At 39.9% G+C, this 24,542-nt stretch overlaps 1 protein-coding gene across 6 annotated transcripts in view; it reads left to right on the forward strand.

Moving 5' to 3' along the window:
* The first annotated feature begins 3,901 nt into the window (after window positions 1-3,901).
* SCML2 (Scm polycomb group protein like 2) overlaps window positions 3,902-24,542 on the forward strand; it is a 70,946-nt gene continuing 50,305 nt past the window's right edge. For 3 of the 6 annotated variants that reach the window (XM_053970882.1, XM_053970884.1, XM_053970886.1), the window contains exons 1-3: window positions 3,902-3,942; window positions 17,343-17,450; window positions 23,443-23,511. In XM_053970882.1, the coding sequence (XP_053826857.1) occupies window positions 17,429-17,450; window positions 23,443-23,511 (91 nt within the window). In that variant the 5' untranslated portion in view covers window positions 3,902-3,942; window positions 17,343-17,428. Of the gene's footprint in view, window positions 3,943-4,623; window positions 4,663-17,342; window positions 17,451-18,499; window positions 18,514-23,442; window positions 23,512-24,542 lie in introns of those variants that run through there. The other 3 variants (XM_053970883.1, XM_053970885.1, XM_053970887.1) reach the window with 3 other exon arrangements.

Consider the following 24,542-nt stretch of genomic DNA (forward strand, 5'->3'; position numbering starts at 1 on the left):
CATATCAGTACTGCATAGATATGTATGTTTCTCTTTCATCTACTTTCTCACTTCAACCTAAATTCCACATTGTGGGGTTTTAAAAAGTTTTTCTTCTAAGTCAGGTTTTATAGATATCTGATCATTCAGATTGTTCTTTTCTGCTCTTTCCATAGCTACATATTTACTGAAGCCAAACAGACCATGGCTAAGTTTTCCTAGAGCCATGTAAATAAGGCTGTTTCACAGAGTCCATCCTTCTTTTTCTGTATTGTTTTATGTGGTTTAACTTTCTCATTGCAGCTCTGTGACATTATCTCCTTTGCATAGATTGTGATTCACATAAAACCAGAACTTTTTTTTTTTTTTTGGCTCACCTAATTGCAGCTTTTTTCCCTGCAGAACACCCAGTAGTTCCCCCTTTCCTGTTTGTATAGTTGATCGCATCTGCCACCACCCAGTAGCAGGCACTTATCCCTGTTGAATAGAACCCTCCTTTTTCCAAACCAAACCACAAGTGTGCAAAAATCCTTCTAAACCCAACATCTGTCCTCCAGCATTCTAAAGACTCTCAGTTTGGTATAATCTCCAGTAATGTAAACATGTTTTCTAAACCATCACTGGGTTCATTAACATCCTTCTGACAACGAGCTGCTTGTATGAGCTCCCTAAATAACTTCTTCTACATTGTTTTCCTTGTTTGCTGAAAGAATATCATATGAAACCATGTCAAAAACCTTACTAAAGTGACATCCAACATGACCTTCAATGGTTCTCCTCCGCTGATGATTCCTCTTACTTTGTAGCAGGAGAGATTAGATTTGACATCTTTTGTTCTTGACAAAGCTGTGTTGGCTGTTACTAGTTGTGTTACAACTACTTAAAGATAGCTTGTTTACTTGCTCCAGTATCTTTTCTGTGTACTGAGGTCAAACAGATTGGCATGTAATATCCTCTTTCCTTCTTTCTTTTTCAACAATACAGCTTCTCTCCTTCTGTCCTCTAATAATTGTTCACTGTAAATTATCAATGATAACCATTAGTTTTCATCATCCAGCCCTTTAAATTCAGGTGATGGAAAAGCAGTAAATTATGTATGAATAATTTTTCATTTGGTCCTTTGATTGTCAAATCTGAAATGTCTTTTTTTCCAATTATCAATAATGTCTGATATATATATATAAAAGTAGAAATTAGATACAAAAATATTAAAAAGCTTGACTTTCTCAGTGCTGTCTATTAAAAACTTACAAGATCTGCTTGATAGGGGCATAATCATTTGCTTGATTCTTTTCCATGCCTTGTAGTATACTTTAAATTATTTCATGTTACTCCAAATATCCCTTACTAGTTGTGTCTCGTTTTCTGCTGCCTTTTCTTATTTTATCCCTGCGTGATCAGGTTATGCTTTTGTAGCTCCTCCAAGTAACCTGACCCAACTTCTCCTTTCTGGAAGCTTCATTCCTATCTGAGGCTCAGGAGGAGCTTGTGACATCCAGGCTGATCTTTTACTCTGCCTGTTGCATTTTCTTCATGGATAGTTAATTTACTTATACACTTAGTGTTGTTTCTTTGGACAAGTGACAGTTCTTAAACATTTTTTGTCTGCATCAACCTCCCAGAACATCATTTTGACCACTAGTAGGAGTTCATGGGAACCTACCTCCATAAAATGTATTTTTTGGTGTGTTTTGATGTTTTTGCTTTTTTTCTAAAATCACAGAATCTCCCTGCAAAAAACTGCAAAGCCATACATTTATATATGTATACAAATACACATATATGTATACATACAGATATATGTATACATACATATATATACATGCACATGCATGTGTCTATCTCTCTCTTTGTGAAGAACACTGAGAACTTAAAAAAAAATGCCTGTTTTTTCTGACCCAAGTATTTCAGTTAAGTACCTACAAAAGAAAATGAAAGATGATGGGCAAGTCACCAGAAAACAAGCTCATTATTCCACTGGAAAATAGAAGCATTCAGGACTTCTTCTTCCTTTTCTAATAATCATGTAAAGAAGTTTTTTTGTTTTACATCAGCTATAGCTTGTAGGTGAAGGACCCATGTGAAGGCATTATAAATCCATTCCTGGATTAGAAGAGGGTTTTAAAAGTTTTCTTCTATTCCACTCTTTTTACTGGTGATGTATCTTACAGACATTTATTCTTATGACTATTGTTTATTCTGCTTCATCACATCAGGGATCTAAGAAGCAGGATTATTGGTGGCTGGACTTTGTGATTTCAGCCTTCAGGGAAAATTACAAGCAGGTATAGGACTGCACCAATTCACATTGTTCTGCAACTACAGCTGCAGAAATCGAGATAGGGTGTCCCACGGACTCCCAGGGAACAGATTCCTCAGATGTTGTATCTAGCACTGGCTTAGGTTTAAAGAATAGCTTTAAAATGTTTTCATTTCGTCTGTGTCTCACAGGGACTTACTCTGTGACACTTGGCATGTTTTTGTATGCATCATTACAATGAACATAATCTCTCATTTTCCTGCAAAAATTCAGTATTACAGAAAGGGGAAAATATTTCAAATTAAAAGCAGCATTCATCTGCATTGGTGATGAGCATAACACACTTCAGTATAAGGGCTTTCTGTAAGCATGTTTCAGTATTTCTTTCTCTTTCTCTTGTGTATTTTAATTACTTGGATTAGCATATTTTTACTTGTTTCTTTCATGTTGTCTAAATATTAAATATTTATAATTATGTCAAGGACTCATTCTCCTTGTTTCTAAAGATCCATTTACTGCTTATGAGAATGCTTAAAATAAATTGTTAGTAGTAACTTGCAGTATATGCAGTTATAAAGTGGGTTGTATGAATTTCACTGTCATACAGAAGAGCATGAGGGGGGTTGGGTAGATATTTGGGATTTCTCTTCTGTGGTTTGGGGTTTTTTCCCATTAAAAGAACTCACAGAATATCACTCTCATGACTTTTGCATAATTTCGCATTAAAAATTTCACTTCCAAGTGCTGTTAAACAGTGAAGATGAAAATTCGGCACAAACTCCTCTGAATGCTGGTAGCATTTAAAATATGATTTTTTTTTACCAGTTATGTTTATGCCTACTCGCCTCTTGGGGTCTGAATCAAAACGCCCAAAGCTTATAAAATCGGAATGCATCCTCCCAAAAAAAGCCAAGGAAGAGCTTTTCCTATAATACAGTACTTATAAGCTTAGATGTCTGTAAAATAATTGTGTGATATTTCCCAAGTGGATGCACCGATTATAACGTGCATTATTCCCCGTTAGAAGTGGTTACATGTAATTGTACGCATACACCGCGATCACTCGCGCACGTTCAATGCAGGGCACTGTTCACCACGTGTACGCTGCCGGTGCCGGCACCACCGCGGTGCGGCTGCAGCGCACGGCAGCGGCTGCCTCAGGTTTCCCCTCCGAATCCCTTGCCATCGATCCCTCACGCCTTTTCCAGGCGTTCGCTGCTCACACCGAAGTCTCCTACAAAAAACACCTGCTCATTTTCCCCCCTCGCACAGCGGTCCCGCTCCCCGGGTGCAGCAGCCACCGCCAACTCCGACCCCTTCCCTGCCTCCCTCCCCCCGCCGCAGGTCCGGGTACAGCGCGGGGATACTGACGGCACAGGGATGCCGGGCGTGCGGGGAAGCCGGCGGGGCGCGGGAATGGCGGGGGGTTGCGGGGATGGCGGCCATGAGGGGACGCAGGCGGGACGCGGGGATGCCGGCCGTGAGGGGACGCCCGCGTCTGGGGATGCCCGCGGGTCGCGCAGCCCCGAGCGGAGCCGCCCCCGCCGCGGCGGGCGGAAGGGGGACGGCGTGGGGGGGAGGCCCCGCGCCCCCGGTGCCGCTGCCGGGCATGCGCGGTGCCCCCGAAACATGGCGGCGGCGTGAGGCGGGCGGCGGCAGGAGCGGCTTGACAGGACGCCGCCGACCCGCGTCCCGCCCGCTCGGTGAGTGGCGGCGGCGTTTCCCGCTCCCCGCGGTGGCGAGCAGGGTGAGGGAGGAGCGGAGAGAGAAAGGGAGGCGAGGCGGACGTCGCGCCCCCTCCTAGGGCTCGTACCGCAGCCTCCGCCCCCCGTGGCCGCCGGACGCCCCGGTGCTGGGTTCCCCTCCTCGGCAACACCACTGCGCTGGAGGCGGCTCCGGGTCTGGCGGGGCTGCCCCTGCTCCAGCGCCGCTCCCCTCCTCTGCGGGCTGAACTAACAGCGCGGCGGGTCCCGCCGACCCCGCCCGCGGGGACCCGCGGATGGCCGAGTACGAGCGCAGCTGCGAGGGTGAGAGGAGCGGGGCGGCTCTGTCTGCCGGCGCTGACAGCGTGCCTCTCTCTGTCCGGGGGTGGCCGTGACGCCCCGATAGCAGGAGCTCCGGTGGGCAAGGGCGGCACGGGAGGTCCCTGAGCCGCCGGTGCGTCCGGGACGAGCGGCGGGGCCGGCGGCGTTTGACAGGAGCGCGAGCAGGACACGCCTCCCCTCGCCGGGGCGGCCCCGCTGCCTCCCCCGCGGCGGCGGCGGCGGCGGCGGCGGCGGCGGCGGCGGCTGCCGGTCCTCCCGGCGGGGATCGTCCCTGGCCGCCGACCGCCGAGGCTGGCGAGGTGCTGGGGAACGGGCGTCGATCAGGAAAGCCGGATGCGTGTTAAAAATCATTTAATTCCGAGCGCTCACTGGTGTTGGGTAAGGGGGCTGGATGTGCCGCTTGAAGACAGCGCGGTGCCAGACGTGGCCTGTTGTGGGGCACTTGTCGGGTTGCGATGCACTGCGGCACTGTTCCCGTTTTCTTTACAGTTAAACCGCGTATGTGGCATATATTGATTGTCGGCTTAAAGGGGGTATCTTGCACGGGGAGTCATAATTTTGGATGGTCCAAAGAAAGTAGTTGAAGTATGGAAAGTTCTGTTGCCGTGTTGTGTGTCATTGTTGTCGTTAGCTGCTAGGCTAGCCTATAAACACAATGCAGTGCTGTAGTGTGTATCAATATTCAACTTAAATTTTATGCTCAAATATTCTTTAGGAGTGAAGGCATGCTTTAAGTGTTACTACAAGTTAAAGTTGAAGTCTTTCCCTACAGTAATTTGCTGTTTCTCTCTGATGAGTTAGACTATACGAGATAGCAAAATATAATTCTAAGACCTAAAAGGTTTAATGAAAATGGGAAATACTGATATTTTATTGGGTTCTGGTAAAACTTTGCTTGTGACTCGTGCATATCCTAACGTAGACAAGGTGATTAAAGCTTAAAAAACATAGACTGTAGATATGACAGTAGGTTTTCGGAGCATACTGTGTCTGACTTGTAAACAGATCTTCAAGTTTGACTGGTTATGAATTTTTTATAATACAGCATAACAGTCTTAAACCTTTGAATTTTAAGATCATTCCTGCTCCACCTTACTCTTTGGAAGTGGCAGAGCAAAGCAGTTGGTGAGGCAGTTGTGCAGGGTCAGTAACAACTGCAGCACTGGTGCACATGGGAGCAGTATTGCAGGGAGGCGTTCGCTGTGTTACATTTGGGTTCTGGGCTGCCACGTTAACACTACGGAGTAAATAGGGGAGTGAATGCATCGTGCTGTACCAGCTCTCCACAGGCCACCATCAAGTGCTGCTCAGGCCACAGCAGCCCACAGCCCACGTGAGCGGTTGCCACTTACAGTCCACAGAAATTCCTTGCACAGCCAGGCTGTGCTTTGGGGGGCAAGGGGAGCTGATTTTCTCCCTTAGGGTACCATAAAATGTAAGTACTATTTAAGGATGATATTACTTGATCTGATGTAATGAAGAAGTGCATTGGAGACCCTTCTGTTAGTATTTTATTTATGGGAAGTTGCACGGTAATGCAAATGGGAAGCTGCAGGAAACAGTGTATGGTGAAACTGAGGTTGAGACCGGGAAGTGTTTATAGGGCTTTTAACTTTAACATGGTCTGGTCTTGAATATGAAAATAGAGTTTAGTAATTTTGTTTGAAACTCAATTGATGAAGTTGATGCTCTGTTTTTCTATTTGATGTAAATAGGTAGCAGTATTTGTGTGATATCTTTCAGGTTGCTTGGTATTTTATGTTTTTGTAGTAATGTTCAGATTCAGCAAAAACAAATGTTGGCTTTTCATGATGTACTGTAGTAAAAGTATAAACTACTTTCACAGCAATTAGAGGCCATGTAGATATAAGAACATAACCTAACCAGATTGTTCTTAACATTCAGACATATATATAAGTCTTGATGTAGGAATTTTAGGAAACAAGCAACGTCAGTACTTTAAATATTTTTCTTTTGACTTTGTGTGTTCCTATGTTGAATGTACAGATGCTTTTTTTCCCTGTCTTTGCTGTGACAGCTGTTGCTGTGACCAGATAGTGTGCTCTTAAGGCAGAGGCATTGTTTTCTGGAGTAGCTGCTCAAGTTCAGAAGAGGCATTTTGCAAGTATGAAATTTGTAATACTGAGAAAGTATTGATTCCATTACCTGTCTAAAATTTGTGCTAAAATGCAGTTTTACATGAGAGAATGTGAAGAAACTCTAAGCAAACATAGCTACTTGTGCCTGTTGTACATAGGTGTCTATTTTTGTTTCCTTGATATTCCAATGGGATCGTGAGCTGTAAGCGAGCCCTGTTTACTCCCTTTGCTGAGTGAATGTACGGGGACAAATGAAGTCTTTGGCAATTATCTACTGCCACTAAATAGTGTCACTAACAGGAAATGACATTTGTCATTAACTGTTTAGGACACTGCAGCTGGCTTTCTTATTTGTGTGGACACATCTACCTCAAACAAGGGTGAGTGAAATACATAGTTATTCTTTTCATGTTTTAAGGAAGTCTTTAGGAATATCATTTGACAGTCTACTGTGATATTTCTTAAGTGTAGACATAGAACAAATTACAGGTAGGGACCAGGACACTGCTCAAGGAGTCTAGACAAGGGAGGTTGTTAACCAGTTTTGTGAGCTCCACATCTGCAGGGCGTTTAAAGTTCTGTTCATTCCCATTTGAAAGAAATAGCCTTAGGCATCCAGCCTTAGTGCTGATTGTTTTTTTCAGAGATTAAAATCTTAAATGTAAAGGACTATACTGTTTGTATTCTTTAAAGTGTAAGACATGCAACATAAATTGCTCAGAATGAGATTTTTCTAGCATGTGGGAAGAACCAGAAAAGCCCATATAAAATTGTCAAAGCGTAATAGAGCAGTGGGTGAATAAGAAGTGATGGAAATGTTAAATTTAAAGTTCCAGAATATTTGTTAACATTGTAATACAATTTGATGAATAATTCCTTTTTGCTGTGATTTGTGCTTTTGATGTATGAGGGTGCTTTTCCTAGAAAATTTGTACATCTTCTTTGGAGATGTCTTATAAGGTCCAATTGATCTATAACTAAGTGTTAGGAAGCTTTAATATTAGTTATATGCAGTTAAGTTTATTTTTGCATTGTAACGATGACTGATAATGTGGGTGTGAGCAGCTTTCCTTACGATGTCTAAGTGGAGGGGCAATTAATTTGTTTGAGGTAAAGATGCTGAAAAGTGAAGCAGTTAAGTACTTAAGTGAACTGTAGGGCTTTTTAAGAGTATGCTTCTGTGTAAGTACTGTTTTTGTGCCTTCATGCACCTGCTGGCTGACTTGATGTGTGTGGGCAGCGAGGGCTGAGGGTGTGCACCCAGCTCCTGCTGCAGTGCTGGTCCCAGAGCAGCAATGCTGCCTCGCTCCTGGGAGCAGCAGGAGATGCTTTGGTGAGTTACCTGCTCAGTCCAGGTGTGTTTCTGTAAACTGAGCACATTGCTGAAAATTTGTGTTCTGTATCTGTGGTCTCTTTAGGTAGATTACCACCTCTTGAGATGGGAAGGGTGGCTTCAGGTACCTGAGCCTACCGTGAGCCGGCTCCCCTTTTATCTGCATCAGATCTATACACAGTGAGTAACTGGTGTATAAATGGTGCTGATGACCATGGGAGGTACTTTTATCTCGTCCTTGTTAGTCTTTCTGCTTGGTCAACAATGATGTAGGTCTGGAGGAAAGTCAGGAGCTGCCTCATAACCATTCAGAAAGCAGCAGCTGTCTCTATTACGCAAGTTATCACTTTTATTTATTTGGGCTTGCTCTCATAGTTTCTTTTATATACAATGGGCATTTGGCATAAAGCGCACACAACTAAATCATTTGTAGTAGAGGGTCTATAATGTGTTACACCCTTAGCACTGTGTGCCTGCAGGATGTGCTGTGTATGTGCCCTTAGCAACTCTTCACCCAAGATCCCAGTCAGAAAAAGTAATATCTTTAGTTTCTGTGTCTTTTGCATAGGATCAAAAATTCATTATTTTCTTATCTTGGATCTAAATGAAGTGCAGATTTCTTCTTTGTGATGTTAAGTGCCATGTCTCTTTTGTTTCAGCAGTCTTGTTTCAGGACTGGTTCATAGTTCTGAACTTCAACTAAGTCACCTGCTCTATGGGTAGTGGTTGATGAGTTTGAATCCAAGCTGGTGCAATACTGATGCTTATTGTGGTTCTTAGGTGTGCTCTCTTCCTGCTTTTCTGAATTACCTGCTGAGCCTAATATCAAAATGTTTCTGAAATACTACACCTTTAGCAGAATTTTAGTGCTCTTTCATGTGATTTAGCAGGATGATAGCCTTTCTGCTTCACAGGTAGGAAGGATACTGTCTGCATATCTTACGTCCAAACTAATCCTAAAGTACATTTTCTTTTTTGGCTTTGTAAGAATAATGCTGTATCCAGTTTAAGTATGAGCAGTGGTTTGGACTGATTACTGATTTTTTTTTTTTTTAAACCCATAAGTGGTTTATATTCTTAATATTTGTATGTTGTCATCTAAACCCAAGTAAAACATTGTATTAAAGGTAGATGTGCTGTTTAGATAATTTTATTCTAGGCCTCAACTTCAGAAATCAGGTCAAATTCTATTTAAGTTACAAGGGAATTCCATCATTTTCCTTTCCATCAATTTTCATAAAAGGGATGAACTTCTTTGATGGAAATCTAAGTCAGTTGTCTCTCAAGGTAATACGAGACTCCTTTTAGTGTAGGGCAAATACAAGGTTGAGCCTTTCATCCTCTACCATACATTAGTGCAGGGAGCAGCTGAAGTTTATAAAACCTGTAAGAGAGTAGCACCATTTTAATGAGGTGCATACCTAAAATGAAGCATGTACCATTATTTATGTACTGTGTGGAATCTATCAGAGATTAATGCAGGCAGGTTCAGTGGAAGGAGTGCAATTTGTGGGGCACTTTTAAAAGCCCACTTAAAAAGGGCAGTTTGTAAAACTGAGTCTTGTGCATGGAGAAATGTGAAAGGGTATCAGAGCTGCTAAATTTGGTGGAACTCTTTATTGTCACTAATGTCTGTCAGGGGCTCAGAGATTAAAAGGGCTGCTGCATGTTTGATGGCACTTCCCCTACCAAATCTGTTGTATGTGTAGCCTGTACTGGAGGGCTGTAAAGAGGCAGACAGTGTTTTTTTTGGAAGGTTAGATGATATGAACTGGTTTTAATCCCAAAATAATCAGTGTTCTGGTTAGATGGAAAACTCTGAATATAGTTTGTAATTATTTCTCAGCTTGTTGTAGGAAAATACTACCTAGTCTGAATATTTCTAGTGCTCAGTGTTGTAAGCACTGGGTGGAGGAAAGAGGGGGGCTTGACTTCAGAAAGGGGATCTCCAGAAACAGCAGAAATGGAGATACTCTGCCACTGTCCTGGGCCTGAGCCACATACAAGCAGTGACAGATGTGCTGTCACGCTGAGGTAGAGGTAGAGGAGATTGCCCTGTTATGGCTTGCTTCACCTCTGTGTTGTTTTTTTAAATACGATTGAAAGTTGTCATAGAAAGTGGGAAGAGAGATACAGATTTGCTGCAAATTTTCCTGATGCTTTGAGTCTTTAGTTGTCTTCTGTTTTTGAAGAGTGAAGCAAATAGTACAGCGGAGTATTTGCAGCTGTCTAGTCCTTTGAGCATTTAGGAGTTGTTATGTCTTTTATGACCTGTTAGTGCTTTGTTAGCTGCAGAAATGTCTAGCAGCACTGAATGGTCCTTTGGAATGGCATTTGGTGTGATTCTTTGGGTTGGCCTGTCCAGGATCTTAATGATCCTTATAGGTCCATTCCAACTCATGATATTCTGTGATTCAATGATAATGTTTGTCCAATAGATGGAAATACTTTTGGTGTAATTTGCATGAAGATCCCTTGTGTAAGGGGACTTTTTGAGTTGGGGAAATAGCACAGATATCAGCACCAGCAACAGGTGAGCCCAGTGCATGTGCCTGGAAACTGCAAGCAGCTCTCTGGGTTTTTTTCCTGTAGAAATATTGTCTCGACAGAGGAGCTATCAGGAAATTGCTTAAGGGTTGTTTAGTTCTGGTTGGTTTGGTTTTGTTCCCTGACTGGACACCAGTACATGGCATCAGTGTAGTTATTCCATTATATAAGCCAGGCTACACCATGGAGCATTGCAGCAGCAGAAAAATCAGTTGAGGCAATTGTGTCTTTGTTAATACATAGTGACAGGGAGTCCCAGTCAGCATTATGTTGTTTGGATTCTCAAGTGGGAGAGAGAAACAGGTATTTTATGCACTGGAAGAGGATGGTAGCAGAAGTATGTTGCTGCTGGTGTTGAGTAGAAGCGAGGGGAGACAAACACGTTATTCTGAAACTTTGTCTGGGGTGCTGACAGCAGTTGGATCCTGTGCAGAAATGTACCAAGGCTGTTTTCCATGCCTTCAATGAAAAAAAAAAAAGTGCATGCTATTTGACTTCTGTATATTTCTTCATCAGACTAAAAGTAGGTGTGTTTCTCTGGATACTCCATTGTGAAGAAAAAATCTGGACCTTGGGGATGAATGTCCTGACTGCGCTGTGTGAATAGAGCTCTGTTGGATCATATCTGAATCAAGCTTTTACAGTCCTTTTCCAGTGTGAAGGCAGTGTAGAAGGGAGGAAGCCAAAGTTGCCTAAAAGGGTGAAAAATTCTCTTTTGGCCATTGGGCATCTGTCTTTTTTCCCCCTTGTTCCCTTATGCATTACACACTCTGACTGCTGCTGGTGCAGTTGCTTCTTTTCTGCTAAAGACAAGTGCAGAAAAGCTGTATAAGGTTCTTTAGCACTTGCTATGTTTGCAACAGCAATTTCTTTTCTCCCTTGCCTGTTGTATTTACACTGTGCTAAAAGTAAGCTCAGTGCCTTGCAGAATGAATAGTTTGAGACCTCTCTTCTGTGTCAAGGGAGGCTGAGCTGAAGATAGAGACGTGTCTGAGTGTAGAGACAATTTCATGCAGGTATGTAGCTCTTAGTGCTAATAGTGCAGTTTTTTTCTTTTTTTCCCCCAATTTAATTAGTTTGCTTTATGAAAAAAATCGAGTCAGGTCTTTGGACAAAGCCAGGTTGAATAATGATGATGAATGTTTTCAGGAAGAGTACTCCGGGCTTGAAGGGGGAAGTAGAAAACAGCACAGAGGTTTCAGTGTGCTGAATTCACCAAAATGTTGAAACAAATTATCAAAATCTTGTCCTACTGTAAATATGTACTAGTAAACAACTAAAGCTGGCAGTTTTGTTTAAGATAGAAATGTAAACTATATTTTAAAATCTATTTTAATAAATAAAATTTTTATTTATTTTAATATAACATTAAAATACCCTTTCATGTGGGAAGGTTGGCATTTTAAGAATATTTAAAGCTGTTAATGGCCAACTGCTTTGCTGAACTGCTGACTTCACACATACCATTTCCTTTTTCAGGTTTTTACAACCCCACATCTTCTGACTTTTAAAGCAGGATGGGGAGGGAGGGAAGGAGGAGAAAAGCTTTTTCATTTTTTGTTGTTAGCCATAGAGCAGCTCTAAACTGCAATTTTAAAAATTACTGTTAATTTAGTAAATGTTAAATCTGCATTATGTTGTTTCTGTTGTGCATTAATACAAGTTATACTGTTTAATTTGGAGACCTTACTTCTCTGTTCTCAGGTATAAGTATTATTTCTTGTTTCAGGATTTTTTGGGACAAATCTTTGGTCTAAACCCTGTTAGTGTTTCTTTTTAAAATACACAATGCCTTTCTCTACTGAATAACACACTTAATAGGGTTTGAGAGTTTAGAGAGAGTTTTGCATTCTTGAAATGTATGACTTACTGTAATTACAGTTGCTCATATTCTAAAGCAGGTCGTAAACTTACCTGGAGAGAGAGCAGAACATTTACAGGCAATATTTTACTGCTGACAGCTTAAAAGTTTGTTTATGCTAATCACTTCATAAATAGTGAGCAGTACACCACTGGTGACTGACCGAGTAGTCTTGCAAGTGCAGAAAATTTCTGCTTGATGTTAAAGAAAATGACATTACAAAAATATCTTTGTAAAGCACTAAGTACCCACTCGCTTTCTTTAACAACTTAAGAAATACTCAAGCTTAGTTGTTGTAATGATATATATGGCTAGTTAATATTTGCTGGTTTAAAAGCCTGTGAATTTGATTAAAGTCTATCTGTCTAGCTTTGCTTTTAGTGACTAGAGGAGGTGTTCAGATATATCAGTTTATTAAAAGTTGAGCTGTATGAAAATGTAGAAGTTTAATTTCCTTTCCTTGAAAGAATTTAACTTTTTTTTTTTTTTTTTTAATACAAAGAATGTGAACTAAAAGGGTTTCCAACTCGGATCAAATTTCTTGTCAGAACACCAACTGATTATGTATTTGTGTGCTTAAATGAAAGAAGACCTGATTTTTAATGTTTTGGTTCAAAGTCATACATGTGTAATGCTAAATAATACTGAGTTTATAAATACAAAGGTTTTGTTACATTTTCAAAAGTTCTGATACATTAGTTTAATTTTTTCTTCTTTAGCCTTTGCAAAGAAAGGCTTTTCACTACTTTTCCGTAGTGATGCCACAGTATGCACTGAGAGGTAAACTGGCTATCTCTATAACAGAAATAAGGAGGTATGCTGTTGTGTCTTCAAGTATATTGGATAAGTCTAAATGCTGGCTAGTTTGCTGAAAATTATTTTTAAGTATTGCAAATTTTATTTAATAAAATAATATATATTATGTAAAAACTCCTTTAAAGTTTTACTCTCCTTGTTTGCTTCTTTTCAGCCCCTTAAAGACTTTTAAGAATGGTATGAAGCAGGGTTTTATTTAAGAGACAACAGATGAGTAGACAACAGATGATTAGGTTTAAGGAAAAGGTGTTCCAGATTCAGGAAGGGTGGCTTTGAAGTATGCAGTTAAGTCACACTGGTTTGGGCAGCAACTGGTGCCTGTAGGTACACGTTCCCCATGTGTGGAGTCTGGAGTGGGAGCTGTGGCTGCTGGACTGTGTGTCCATGGAGGAGGCTGCACAGGTCCTTTCCTTGAAGGGCTCTGCAGCACTGGCAGTGGTAAACAGCAGGGAGGACAGGAGTGGTGGGAGTGTGGCCAGCAGTTGTAGCTGGTGTCTCTTGTGTTTATAAATGTAATAGTGCATGAATGCTAGTGGGGAGAGCAAATGTAAGACTTAGACAAACGAAAGCATTGGTAGGGGAAAGTCTTTCTTAGCTTATACTGTACCTATTTTCTTTCTATAACTGGTTTTGCTGTTCAAACTATGTGTAATTATTTTTCACCCTTGCATATGGAATTTTAATCTTGAAGCATTTATAGACCAAAAAAAGGGGCAAATACAACTCCTTGTTCACATAAAGCCTGAAAAACATCTGCCTTTATTTCAAGCTAAAACTGAAAACTTCATTGTTGCTTCCAAGTGGCTGTTTTGTTAGATTCCGTGCAGTGTATCTGTGTAAAAGAATAGTCTCAGTCCTTATCCAGCAGAGATTGCCCATTGATGACGGTCCCACCCATGAAGATGCCAATGGTGAGGTCTAAGTTACTGCATTTGTACCATTGGTAGGGTCAAAAAAGCTAATGGGCTTTAAAATTACTGGCTCTTGTTCTGCCTTAGATGCAGAGTCATTGAGAGAAAAGCCTGAATCTTTTTTGTGCAGACTGAACCCACAATCTCCTCTTTGCTTAGGCTTCTTTTAAATGTTACGTTTATCTCTGTAGTTCTGTTGTGTGTTTTTATGAGCAGGCATGCTGTCAAGATAAACTTGCACTGGGAAGCCCTAGATATACGTAAATATATTTTTTCAGGACATTTGGCTTACTTGAGTGCCTGGCTAACAGTGAGAAGGATAATGGAGATGTATGGCAGGCAAAAGGAGCGATTTTGACATTTTCTGTTGAATGCTACCTTCTTGGAAATGCAGCAATGCATGCCCTTAGAGTAATTCTTTCAAAAGAGAAAGAGCAAAGTTAGGCAGAAAAATGTTTTCCACCCTGTTTTCTGAAACCTAGTATTATGTACTAGCAAAGCAGAGAAGGTGAAGACTTAGGCTTGTCTACTAATATAATTCTTTCTGACAAAGGGCTTGCACAGTGGGAGGTGGCTAGTAGAAGTGATTTGGGGTTTGACAATTAAAACTTTAGTAAGGAATTAAAGGCAGATAAATGCTTTCCATCAGATTTTTTAAAAAGTAATTAATGGAAGGGATGGAAATTGGAGAAGGACTCAGTTTACAGAATGAATTGAGATGTAAGTGATGTAAATAATACACTTCATGAGTGTGGATATCCTTTGAGTGCTCTTTGGATTGAAGACATTTTGATGATTAATCCAATATTATCCTAGGTTTGCGGATTTTTTTCTCCCTTGCTTTTTCCTTAATTTGCAGCAAATAGTTTCTCACTGGATTCTGTACTGACAGTCCCTTAAATACTTTGGTCATTTTCTGTTTGTGACTGACAACCTCTGTGCTTATCTCAGTCTTTATAACTTCGGTTTTCATTCTGCTGTTTTGTGCACTCTAATGCCATTGCACTTCAGCCTTGCCATTGCATTTCTTTGTTTGCTCATATATTCCTGACCTTGTTTTGTTTCATTTTTCCCTTAATTTCTGAAGCTGTTTGATTAATTTCTTAGCCCCATATTTCTTATTCAGCTTGCTTGCCAAGGCACACATACAAGAATGCCTTGAGATCTGTCCTTGCTATGTAATTTTACCAGAATGTGCCCGGAGGTGTTTTCCCTGTGTTTGCTGGTGGTTTTCTTCTTTTCTGTGTTGGGTGTGCTGTGGGTTGAGCCAGGCTGGGGATGGTGAGTGCGACATAAGGGACTCTGTCTTGGTTAGCAAAAGACACAACTGCCTTGCTTAGGGTTTGCCACTTAAGTATGTGAGGTGATGGAAAGTAGTTCCTAGGTCTGCCCATGCAGAAGAAGTTGCACTTTGTTTCAGGTTGACCCTGCCCTGTGTTTGAGGTAACTGGTTTTAGTTTTGCTGCGGTTCAGCAACATGTACTAGCCGTTAGATAGAGGCTCAGAAATACCGTTCTTGAATGTTTTCTGTGACAAACAGTATAATATAATCTATGAATTAATTTAATAGCAGCTTTAAATTGAATACTTAGGTGTAACTGAGTTCTAAGTAGCACCTCTTCGAAACAGTAATATATTGTGTTCCTGCAGTTGGATTTGCCTCATTTCAAACAGCTCTTTCAGAACTTTCAGTTGTCTTATATTTTTAACAGGCTGGTGGGCATGCTGTAAAACAGCCTATCTGGTACAACACAAGCTAATGAAAAGCTGGAATCCTTTTTATGTTCTCACAGACGCTCCGGTTGTGCTAAACTTGATGACTATCACTGCAGGGTTGGAATCTTTATTACTGCACCAAGTGCAATCTGGTACTTGGAACAAAAAGATAAAAACCATTCGCTGTTCTAAAGTAATCTGTAAAAACAGTTACTTTGACTCTGCATCACCTTCCATGATTTATTACTTGCAGTGGAAAAGCTTTGAATTTTTGGGGGAGTCTGTGAAAGTATAAAGTATTTCAAATTTATTTGATAGCTTAAAAGGATTTCTATTCTTAATCTTGATGATCACTTATACTATGAATGCTATTGTGTAGCAAAACCTGCTTATTTTATGGTAGTATTCAGTTTTATTTATAACTCCTTTCAAGTCTCAGTCTTGAGTTTTTGTAATAACTGTCCAGCATGTTCACAGACAACACACATATGAAATAAATTCATTAGTCACTGGCATTTAAAAAAAACTTTTAATTAGCTTTAGCCATGGTCTTGCACTGTATAAAGTTTTCATCATCCCGTCCGTCATCATAGTGCTTTGAAGTTTCTTGAAGTTTCAGTAAAGGATCACCGTTTCAGGAAAATACTCAGTTGTATGATACTTCCCTTTTTATATGTGATATATATGTGTATTTTATTTTATTTTTTTTTTTTTGCATGTGAGTAGAAGAGTCAAGAAATTCCAAGTAGATAACTTGCTTTTCAACTGTTACTTCTTTTATGTCACAGTGGAAAGATGTACCTTCTAAAAATGTTACCTTTGACGAAATTAATCGTGGAAAGGGTATGCACATATTTAAATTTTATAAACTCCTCAAGTTTTTGGTGATGTCAGCTTTAAATCTCATGGAAGTTGCTTGAAAGAAAATTATCCAACAACATAATTTAGAAATTTGAATGTATTTACCCATTATTACTTGAAAAGTTAATGGAGAAGGATAATAAATTTGCTGGCTTTGTTGCTTCAAGGCTAGATGTTTGAAATTAGTTTGACTTGAACACAGTCAAAGTTCAAAATACTAGACGCTGGAGTAGAAAATCACAGTAACACACACAAAAAAGAAAGTTTGTTTTTGCTGTTTTACACTAGTTTGACCAATCTGTCCTTTCCAGTTTCTAAACCCTACAAGAATGTGGCTCATTGCTTTTATCTGCAGTTAACATTTCCCTAACACTTCTCTGTGCACTGTTACAAGTCTGTTACAAATCATAGGGCAGGGGTATCAGTGAGCACTTGGGCCTTGTACAGATTTTTTACATTAGTGTTTTGTTCCCTCTTCAACTCTAGTTGTGCAAGATAATGTGTTTTACCCAAAGGTATTGAAGTTGATGATTGTTTAACTCTGTGCAAGTGAGGCAGGGTGAGTAGGTTATGTATAAAGAGTCTTCCATTTTTCAGTAATGTTTTTTGGGAAGAAAAAGGAATAAATAACATTTTATATCTTTCTGTGTTTTACAAATCCACAGAAAATGCAAATCATTAGAGAATGAACTGTCTAAAAGAAGGAAATGAAAGTTTGCATTTGGTATTTTTGCTACTTTTATTTAACTGTTGTTTTCACACTACTCTCCTACAGATAGTTTGTTAAATACTTGCAGTTTAAAACCAGCAAGATAAGTATATACCAATACAAAAAAATCATCCTTTCCAAAAAAAGAAAACCCAAATGCCAGCAACAACCTCCCCCCCTAACTTGTTGTATTACTGCTCCACAGGAAACTGTTGTGCTGAAAGGAAGAATTAACTGGTCTTTCAACTTCAGCCTTTTTATTGTGAGAGGGAAGATCACAGAAGTGTTACCATGGGGAGAACAGCAGCGAAAGGTAAGGTCTGGTAGCTTTAATCCAAGAGGAAAGAAAGTGGGGAACCTGCTAAATTCTCTTTTTGGAGCTGGTGGGATACAACATGACAATTTGCCATACTGTTAAATTAAGGAAGACAGTTTGTGATCGCTGCTGAATACAGGTAAGTTCAAACTTCACATTGTTTTAGAATACCATTTGCTGAATTTGGCTGTCTTGAGTTCTACAAGTTTAATGAAAAGAATTCTGTCCTGTGACAGTCTTGAAATCATTACTGCACATTTAAATTGAGGAATGTGTTTATGTGTGCTGTTAAATAAAACTTGGGGCTTTATTCTGGAGTTACCTATAATTTAACAGGTTAATAACTAAGTAGTACAAAGAATCAAATTTGGATTGGCATTGGATGGCATTAGCAACTGTCTTTTGAAGATAAAATGAACGTTTTAAAAGAAATTCATCTACAAGTACACGGTGTACCGCAGAGGTGTGATTTCTGCTGTGTCATGTCTGCAGATGTTATTTGTGAGTTCAGAGCTAAAATAGAGAGTGAGACTTAAGAAGAAACAAGAGTGTTTGGGCTGGTGAAACAAAAAAATATGAAGAGCAAAAGATCCACTCTCTGAAACCATGTTGCCGCTGTTTTGGAAGCTTCCAGATTGGTTGTCCTCCTCCATAAAAGGCTACCAGCACTTTTGTACTTTCCTTGAGCTTACCACCTTCAACCCAAGCTGCTTTATGTGCTTGTGTGTTCCCTTGGTAAATAATTGTCTTTTGCTAGAATAGATTTTCTGTAATGGCAGGAGTCATCTGTTTAATTGTTGCACCAGGAGTTTATGGAGGAAGTCTGACCCCTTCTCTTGTAGGTTTTCTGCATGGCTGTTGTCTAAATATAGTCAAAGAGACTGGCTGTTCCAAGCAGATAAGATAAGAATCCCACTAGGGTAGCACAAAAAGAAAGGAAAGGAGAAATTTCATATTCACTCTGTCTGGATATCCTCAACTGTGTGCACTGAGGCTTGGTGGAAGGTGCTCACAACCCTGTGTAGTAGGGAGTGAGAAGAAGGCCCCTTCCTGAGCAATGGTAAGTCTTGGGCTTGTTTTAGTAAACTTCATTTGAGGGCAAGTAATTGTGCAGCACGGGAAGAGCAAAAGGTTTTGTCACCCAAAGGTATTTCACATACCTCAGGAAAAGACAAGGGATTTGTTTGAGAAGAGTGGTATCCTGCCATGTTTTGAAGACCCAGAAGAGTTGAAGACATCAAGGTGGCTAAGGGATAGCTGCAGAAGTCTTGAAAGCATGACTGTGAACTTCATTTTCCCCACACTGCACAACGAGCAAATAACAAGTCTTAGACAGCACATACATGCCTTCCCTACATGTAACATTCATTATGTGACTACTCTGGGATGGAAACTATTGCTGTTAAAAGACATGATGTTTGCCATCACTTGGACAAAACAGTCATCTAGTTTGCTGAAAGGTTAAGTCTTCTAGAAAGAAGTTGCTAAGTTTTAAAGCTTCTCAGGCAAGAAACTGGAGTTCAGTATGGGAGCTTATAAGAGGAAATACACATTGGTCACCAGGATAATTTTTGCCTAGAGTTTTACCACTGCCTTCTCTGATTATTTTTTTATTTGGTATTCACAAATCAGTCAGGATAGCTTTGCCTTTTTTTCCCCTTTGTCTCTAATTTCTTAAATGATAGATGTGGTTGCTCTTGCCTGTCTTCTGTTGAGTAATCTTATCAGCAAAATTCTGTGGTTACAGATAGGGTGGGAGTAATGTAAACACATGGAGTTTTGAATCAGTAAGCAGAAAGCACTATGTTAAATAATCTTTCTCTAATCTTGGCTTGTATCTAAAGCTTTAGCTTATGAAGTGCACTCTAGAAAAGAAATAGTTGGTGAACAATAGAATATGTTGCTTTTAGAATTTTAGTATATGCTGTGCTCTAATCTTGCTGCCCTAAAAGAAAGAAATCTTTCATAGGGTATTTAGCCTCTATGTGGTATAGGCTAAATACATATAGATACATAGCAAATATATAAATGCTGTGTACTTATATGTATTACTTCCTTTTCAAAACTTTTTTTGAAATAGGTATCCTGTTCTTCATTGCTTTCTTAGAGAGCTGAGTAGCATTTGATTGTCCGTTTCATTAAGCAGAATTTCATTCTAACTCTTGTTTTGTCGAATGATCCTAACACATGCTGTGTTTTACATTGAGAAATAAGCTGAAACTTTTCCCTTTAAAAATGGGCAGGGGAAGATAGATGATGAATTAAGCTGACCTATTTTTTTTTTTTTTGTTACCATGAGCTTCAAGACTGTAGGACTAATAAGTCTCTTCTGTCTCCAATATATAGAGTTCCTATTTTCAAGTCAATTTTTCAGATTTCAAGGAATTAGCCATTGAATGTGGCTAGGAGCTGAATGTGCAACGGGATTAAAAGAAAATACTCTTTGTACCTGTACAATTATTTACAGGTACATATTATGTCTTTCATTACCTCATGAGGTTTGACCTCAAAGCTTGACCAAGCTGAGGATCATGTGCAGAGAGCGTCATCTTGTTCAGCCCAGTGATTTGAATAATAGCCTTCTGTCTAAATTTTTTTCTGTGATCTTTGGAAGCTAAATTTGTTAAAATATGGAATACCAAAATTTGAAGTATAGTTTGGCATGCATTAAAAAACTCCATGTGTTTATAAAAGATCAATATTTATAAAATTGGTTTTAAATAAAATCTTACTTTCTTTATAGTTTTTTTGAAAATAAACAATAATTTATTATCCAACTTAACTGCCAACATTGGAAAAAGCACACCTGAACAAGACTGGGAAGTATAGACTGTGAAATAGTGACTGTGAAATACAGACTGGGGGAAAGTTTTCTGGGGTGGCAATAGATAGATACAGGGTGTCTGATGTGGAAACAGGTTGATAATTCTTCCTGCTAGTATCTTTGCATCTCTTTAGACAAAACACTCCAGCTTCGTAATGGTATTCCCAGCTTCCCACTGATGAAGGTTGGAATGCATCAAAGCAAGGGGTTCCTTTGAAAACAGTCTTGGTTTTATTCAGACTTATTCTTGGATGCTTCTGCATATGCTGGGGGAGATTTATTTGTGTGTTTTAGAGAGGAGATCTCCTACCATCAAAAACAAGTGATAGTGACAGTGCTTTGTGTTTACTGTGAATGAAAATGCCTCCACCTCAAATGAAATAGTTGCTTAAAGTGCTGTTGAGAAACCCTCTTCTCATTAATCATCTCTTTTCTTGTAGTTTTCTAAAGGCTGATAAGAAAAATACGTTGCCAAGAGTGTTTTGTTTCAACTTTCATATTTGCTGTGATATTTTTGAAAGAGGCACTAAAGCTAGCTGGTGCAGGGAATAAATAATTCATATAGTGATTGTCAGCAAGAACACATGTGGTGTCCAGGCTGCAGTTTTTCACATTTTTTCACCTGTTCTTGATGTCTCTCATCACGAAAAGCTGTCATCTTGTTTTTAATCTGGCACTGTTTGGTAGGCACTCTTTCATGACTCTGTCCTTTCAAGCTTTGGGTGTTTGCAGGAAGCAATTATTAGTTCTCTACTTTCAGCAGAGTTCCACATAAGAGATTATTGATTTCCTTTTAGGACATAGTCAGATTGGGAAGTTATTTGTTCTGCAAGCTGACAGCCTGATGTCTGCCTTAGTACCATGACTGTTTGTGGGAAATACTGACTGAGGTTATAGAATGTGGCAAAAGGTCCTGCTGTTGATTGCTAGCTCCCTGTAGAAAATTAGCTGGATTCAGCTCAGTCCCAAAGAGGCTGGATGAAATATATTTTGACCTGTAGGATGGAGAAGGTGAACATTAGCCTTGCATCTTTACGGTGTTACTGAACTAGTTTTAGCATTATCCCTTCTGAGATTCCCACAAGTAGTTGTAGGGTATCCACTTGTATGGGTTAAAGCCCTACTGCTGAGGAGGTATAGGGGTTAGAGCTCTGTAGGCGCTGTCCCAAATAATTTCAGCAGTTCCATCTGAAGTTGACCTTCATAAGCACTTTTTTTTCAGGAACCTATATAACAGAACATTTTCCAAAGCAAACTTCTTCCAAAAGAAAGAGCACGTAAGTCAAGGAAGAAGATTAAGTCAAGGAGTAAACATAGCATTTTGTTTCCTTTTCGAAGGACTTGGAGTTCTGCCCGTGTCTGCTTTAGGAGAAAATGATGGTATTTTTGCAGTGTATTTTGAGCAGTTACGTAAGCTGTGCATTGATTTTGTAGGACTGTGAAGTCTGGATTATTCTTGGAAGGTCTCGTGGTCCTGAGTACACTAATAGGCTTTAATGACCCTGACTCATCTGGGGCCTCCACCTACCCTGCCCAGGACCCCATGTCAGCCCCTGCCCCAGTGATGCTGCAGCAGGGCCAGTCTCCAGATCCCCACAGCCCTGCCTTCATGTCCCATCCCAGCTGCAGTCTGTCTCCTGGCATGGCCACCAGTGCTGGGGCTGCCCCCAGTGCCACGCCCCTGGACAGAGTGATGGAGTGGCTCTGGATGGCAGGGGCCTGCCTGGCCACCCCCAAGGGTGCCCTGGCCATTGCTGTGCTCTGACCAAAGGAGCATCACATCCTACCAAGCACAGAGCCATGTGGATGGCCTTATCTTCTTCTCACTGAGTGAGTGGTAGGGGAGGATTTTGGGACTGGTGACAGAGGACTGTCATGACTCAGCTCTTGCATTATGTGGCAATTTCCTGATAATGAAAGATGTGAGATGGAAGTGCTGAACACCAGACATTGCTTGGCAGTATGTTTCAAGAAATGCTTTACTTACAGAAAAGAAACACTGTTAGGGCTTAGTCTTTGCTGCAGAAAAACTCATTGTATTTCAAGAGTTTCTGTCACCAAATGCTTCACATTCTAGGTCAGGAGTGCTTTTATTTCAAGAGCAAGCCAATCAGTAGCTGTAGACTTAAAAGTGAGTGAATACAGCTACTAATAATTGGCTACTAATGCAGTCTTGCAGTAAAAGTGAGCCTTCCCTTCACCTGTACCAATTCAGGCTAAGTGGCATAACCCAAGGTGTGAGCTATGCACAAGCCTAACTAGAGGAGGAGCCCCATTCCCAGTAGTGAGGCATTTGCAGACCAAGAGAGTTACTCTCCTATGCAGATCTTGGTAAAAACAAAAAAGCTTTTTAGATCTGAAAGTGTACTTGCATTTTTGTTGTGAGGTTGATATTGTATTTGAATTGCACTCAAGTCCATGAGTGTCAAAAGCAGGTCACCAAACAATGTATTTTAAAAGGAATGAGTGGAACTGTCTCTCTCAGTCTTCTCCATTATAGCTGCCCAGTTCTCCTGTATCTCTCATACTTGCTGAAATCCATCAAAAATAAAATATGGCAGACCCCTTTGTTAGTATGTGCCAAGATTAATGATAGAGAAGGTAGATTCTTCTGAGTGACTCTTTCAAATGACTGATGTGTGCTGAGATAGCAGCTTTGAGTATTTGAGAATTTTATATTGAGAATATTGAGTATTAAAGAATCTCAATATAGAATGAAATCTTTAACTCAGAAATATGGTTTTAGGATGGGTTTGGTTTTTTTCCTTGTTTCTCAGTTCAGAGTATTCTGTGTATAACCAGATGTATAAAGATAAACAGTGATCTTTAGGATCTCAAATTTTGTGTAGGTTGAAGTAAAACTGTTTAAAAATAGCACAGGATTGCTGTCTGTGGGGCTGGTATTCTGTATTCTGCAACTGGATTTATTCTAATAATTGATATAAAGTAGTCAAAAGCTCTGCTTTTTCATGCTGTACTTTTCAATATATTTTGAAGGGAAAATAGTGTGGTGATTAAATTTACATACCTTTTTGATTATGTACTGAAATTAATAAAATAAAGTCAACAAAATACTCTGTATTGTTTGAAAGCTTTCTGTGTTATGCTGGACATAGTTATGATGTGAATATTACATTTATTATGTAATGGAATCTTGTCTTTTAGATTCAAAGAATATTAAAAAAGAGAAAGATGGAAAGAATCAGCAGGCAAACAACCCATCTTTAAAAAGTGGTAGGTATTGCAGCTGTCAGGTTCTTAGTTAAGGTACTCTAAAAGAAAATGTATGTGTTTGGACTGTACTATTTTCTGACATCTTTTTCTTGCTGGAATCTCTTGGATTGTTATGGTGGATAGTTAAAAACATACCTTTGCTTTTGTCTAGCTGTTAGGAAAGTGTGTTTTGGTATAGAAAGTGATGGTTGAAACTGCTTGAGTTGAACCTGCTAGTTTTACTACCCAAGATAAGTACTCTTTGTATGTACAATCAAAGATGCTGTATAAACTTTATGATTTTTAAACCGTTACTGATTTGTTTGGTCTTCTCATCATGTATTTCTCAGTCTCGTGCCTTTTCTGCTGCAGTTACCGCTATTTCCTTAATGTGTTTCCTGGTGCCAAAAGAAGGATTTTCAGTTTAATAGTCTTGAATTTTTAGGATTGCTAACTGGATTAAATTGCCTGGGATTCTAATTTTACTTTAAATAATCAATGTGCTAGCAGAATTTGTGGGGTTTTTTTAGTAAACTGAGGAAAAGTACACACTTACCAGAAATTATCCAGATTCTTGGCTAACTTAGCCTGTACTATGCACAGCAGGTGCCATAAGGCAGTGTATACATGAGATTGCTGTCAGGGTAGCTTCTATGGTGGGCTGCAGTGAGACAACAACAACATCCTTAGATATGCTTTTCATGTTCACGTTGTTTGTCTGATTTTGGGACAGTAAGAAATGTCATGAGTAGTATTGACTAAAGTACAAAATCTCTTCAGGAGTTCTTGAAAAAAGGACTCAGAATTATTTAAACTCTCACTCTGCTCACTTTTCTGTGCCCTCTGACTCTTGATAGATTGTCTGGTTCTTCTTGGGTACCAGTAGAGACAAGTAGCTTAATCACTGATGAAACATGCCAGGATACTGACACATTAGCTGGGTAACTGAGGTAATGACTTTGCATAAAAGATACAATACCAGTCATAGTACAGCCTTCAGCTGTTACATTTGCCAGAGCTAATTTTTTCCTTTATTTGGGTTCTGGCCATCA

This window comes from Vidua macroura, chromosome 2 (assembly GCF_024509145.1).
Source record: "Vidua macroura isolate BioBank_ID:100142 chromosome 2, ASM2450914v1, whole genome shotgun sequence".
NCBI lineage: Eukaryota > Metazoa > Chordata > Aves > Passeriformes > Viduidae > Vidua > Vidua macroura.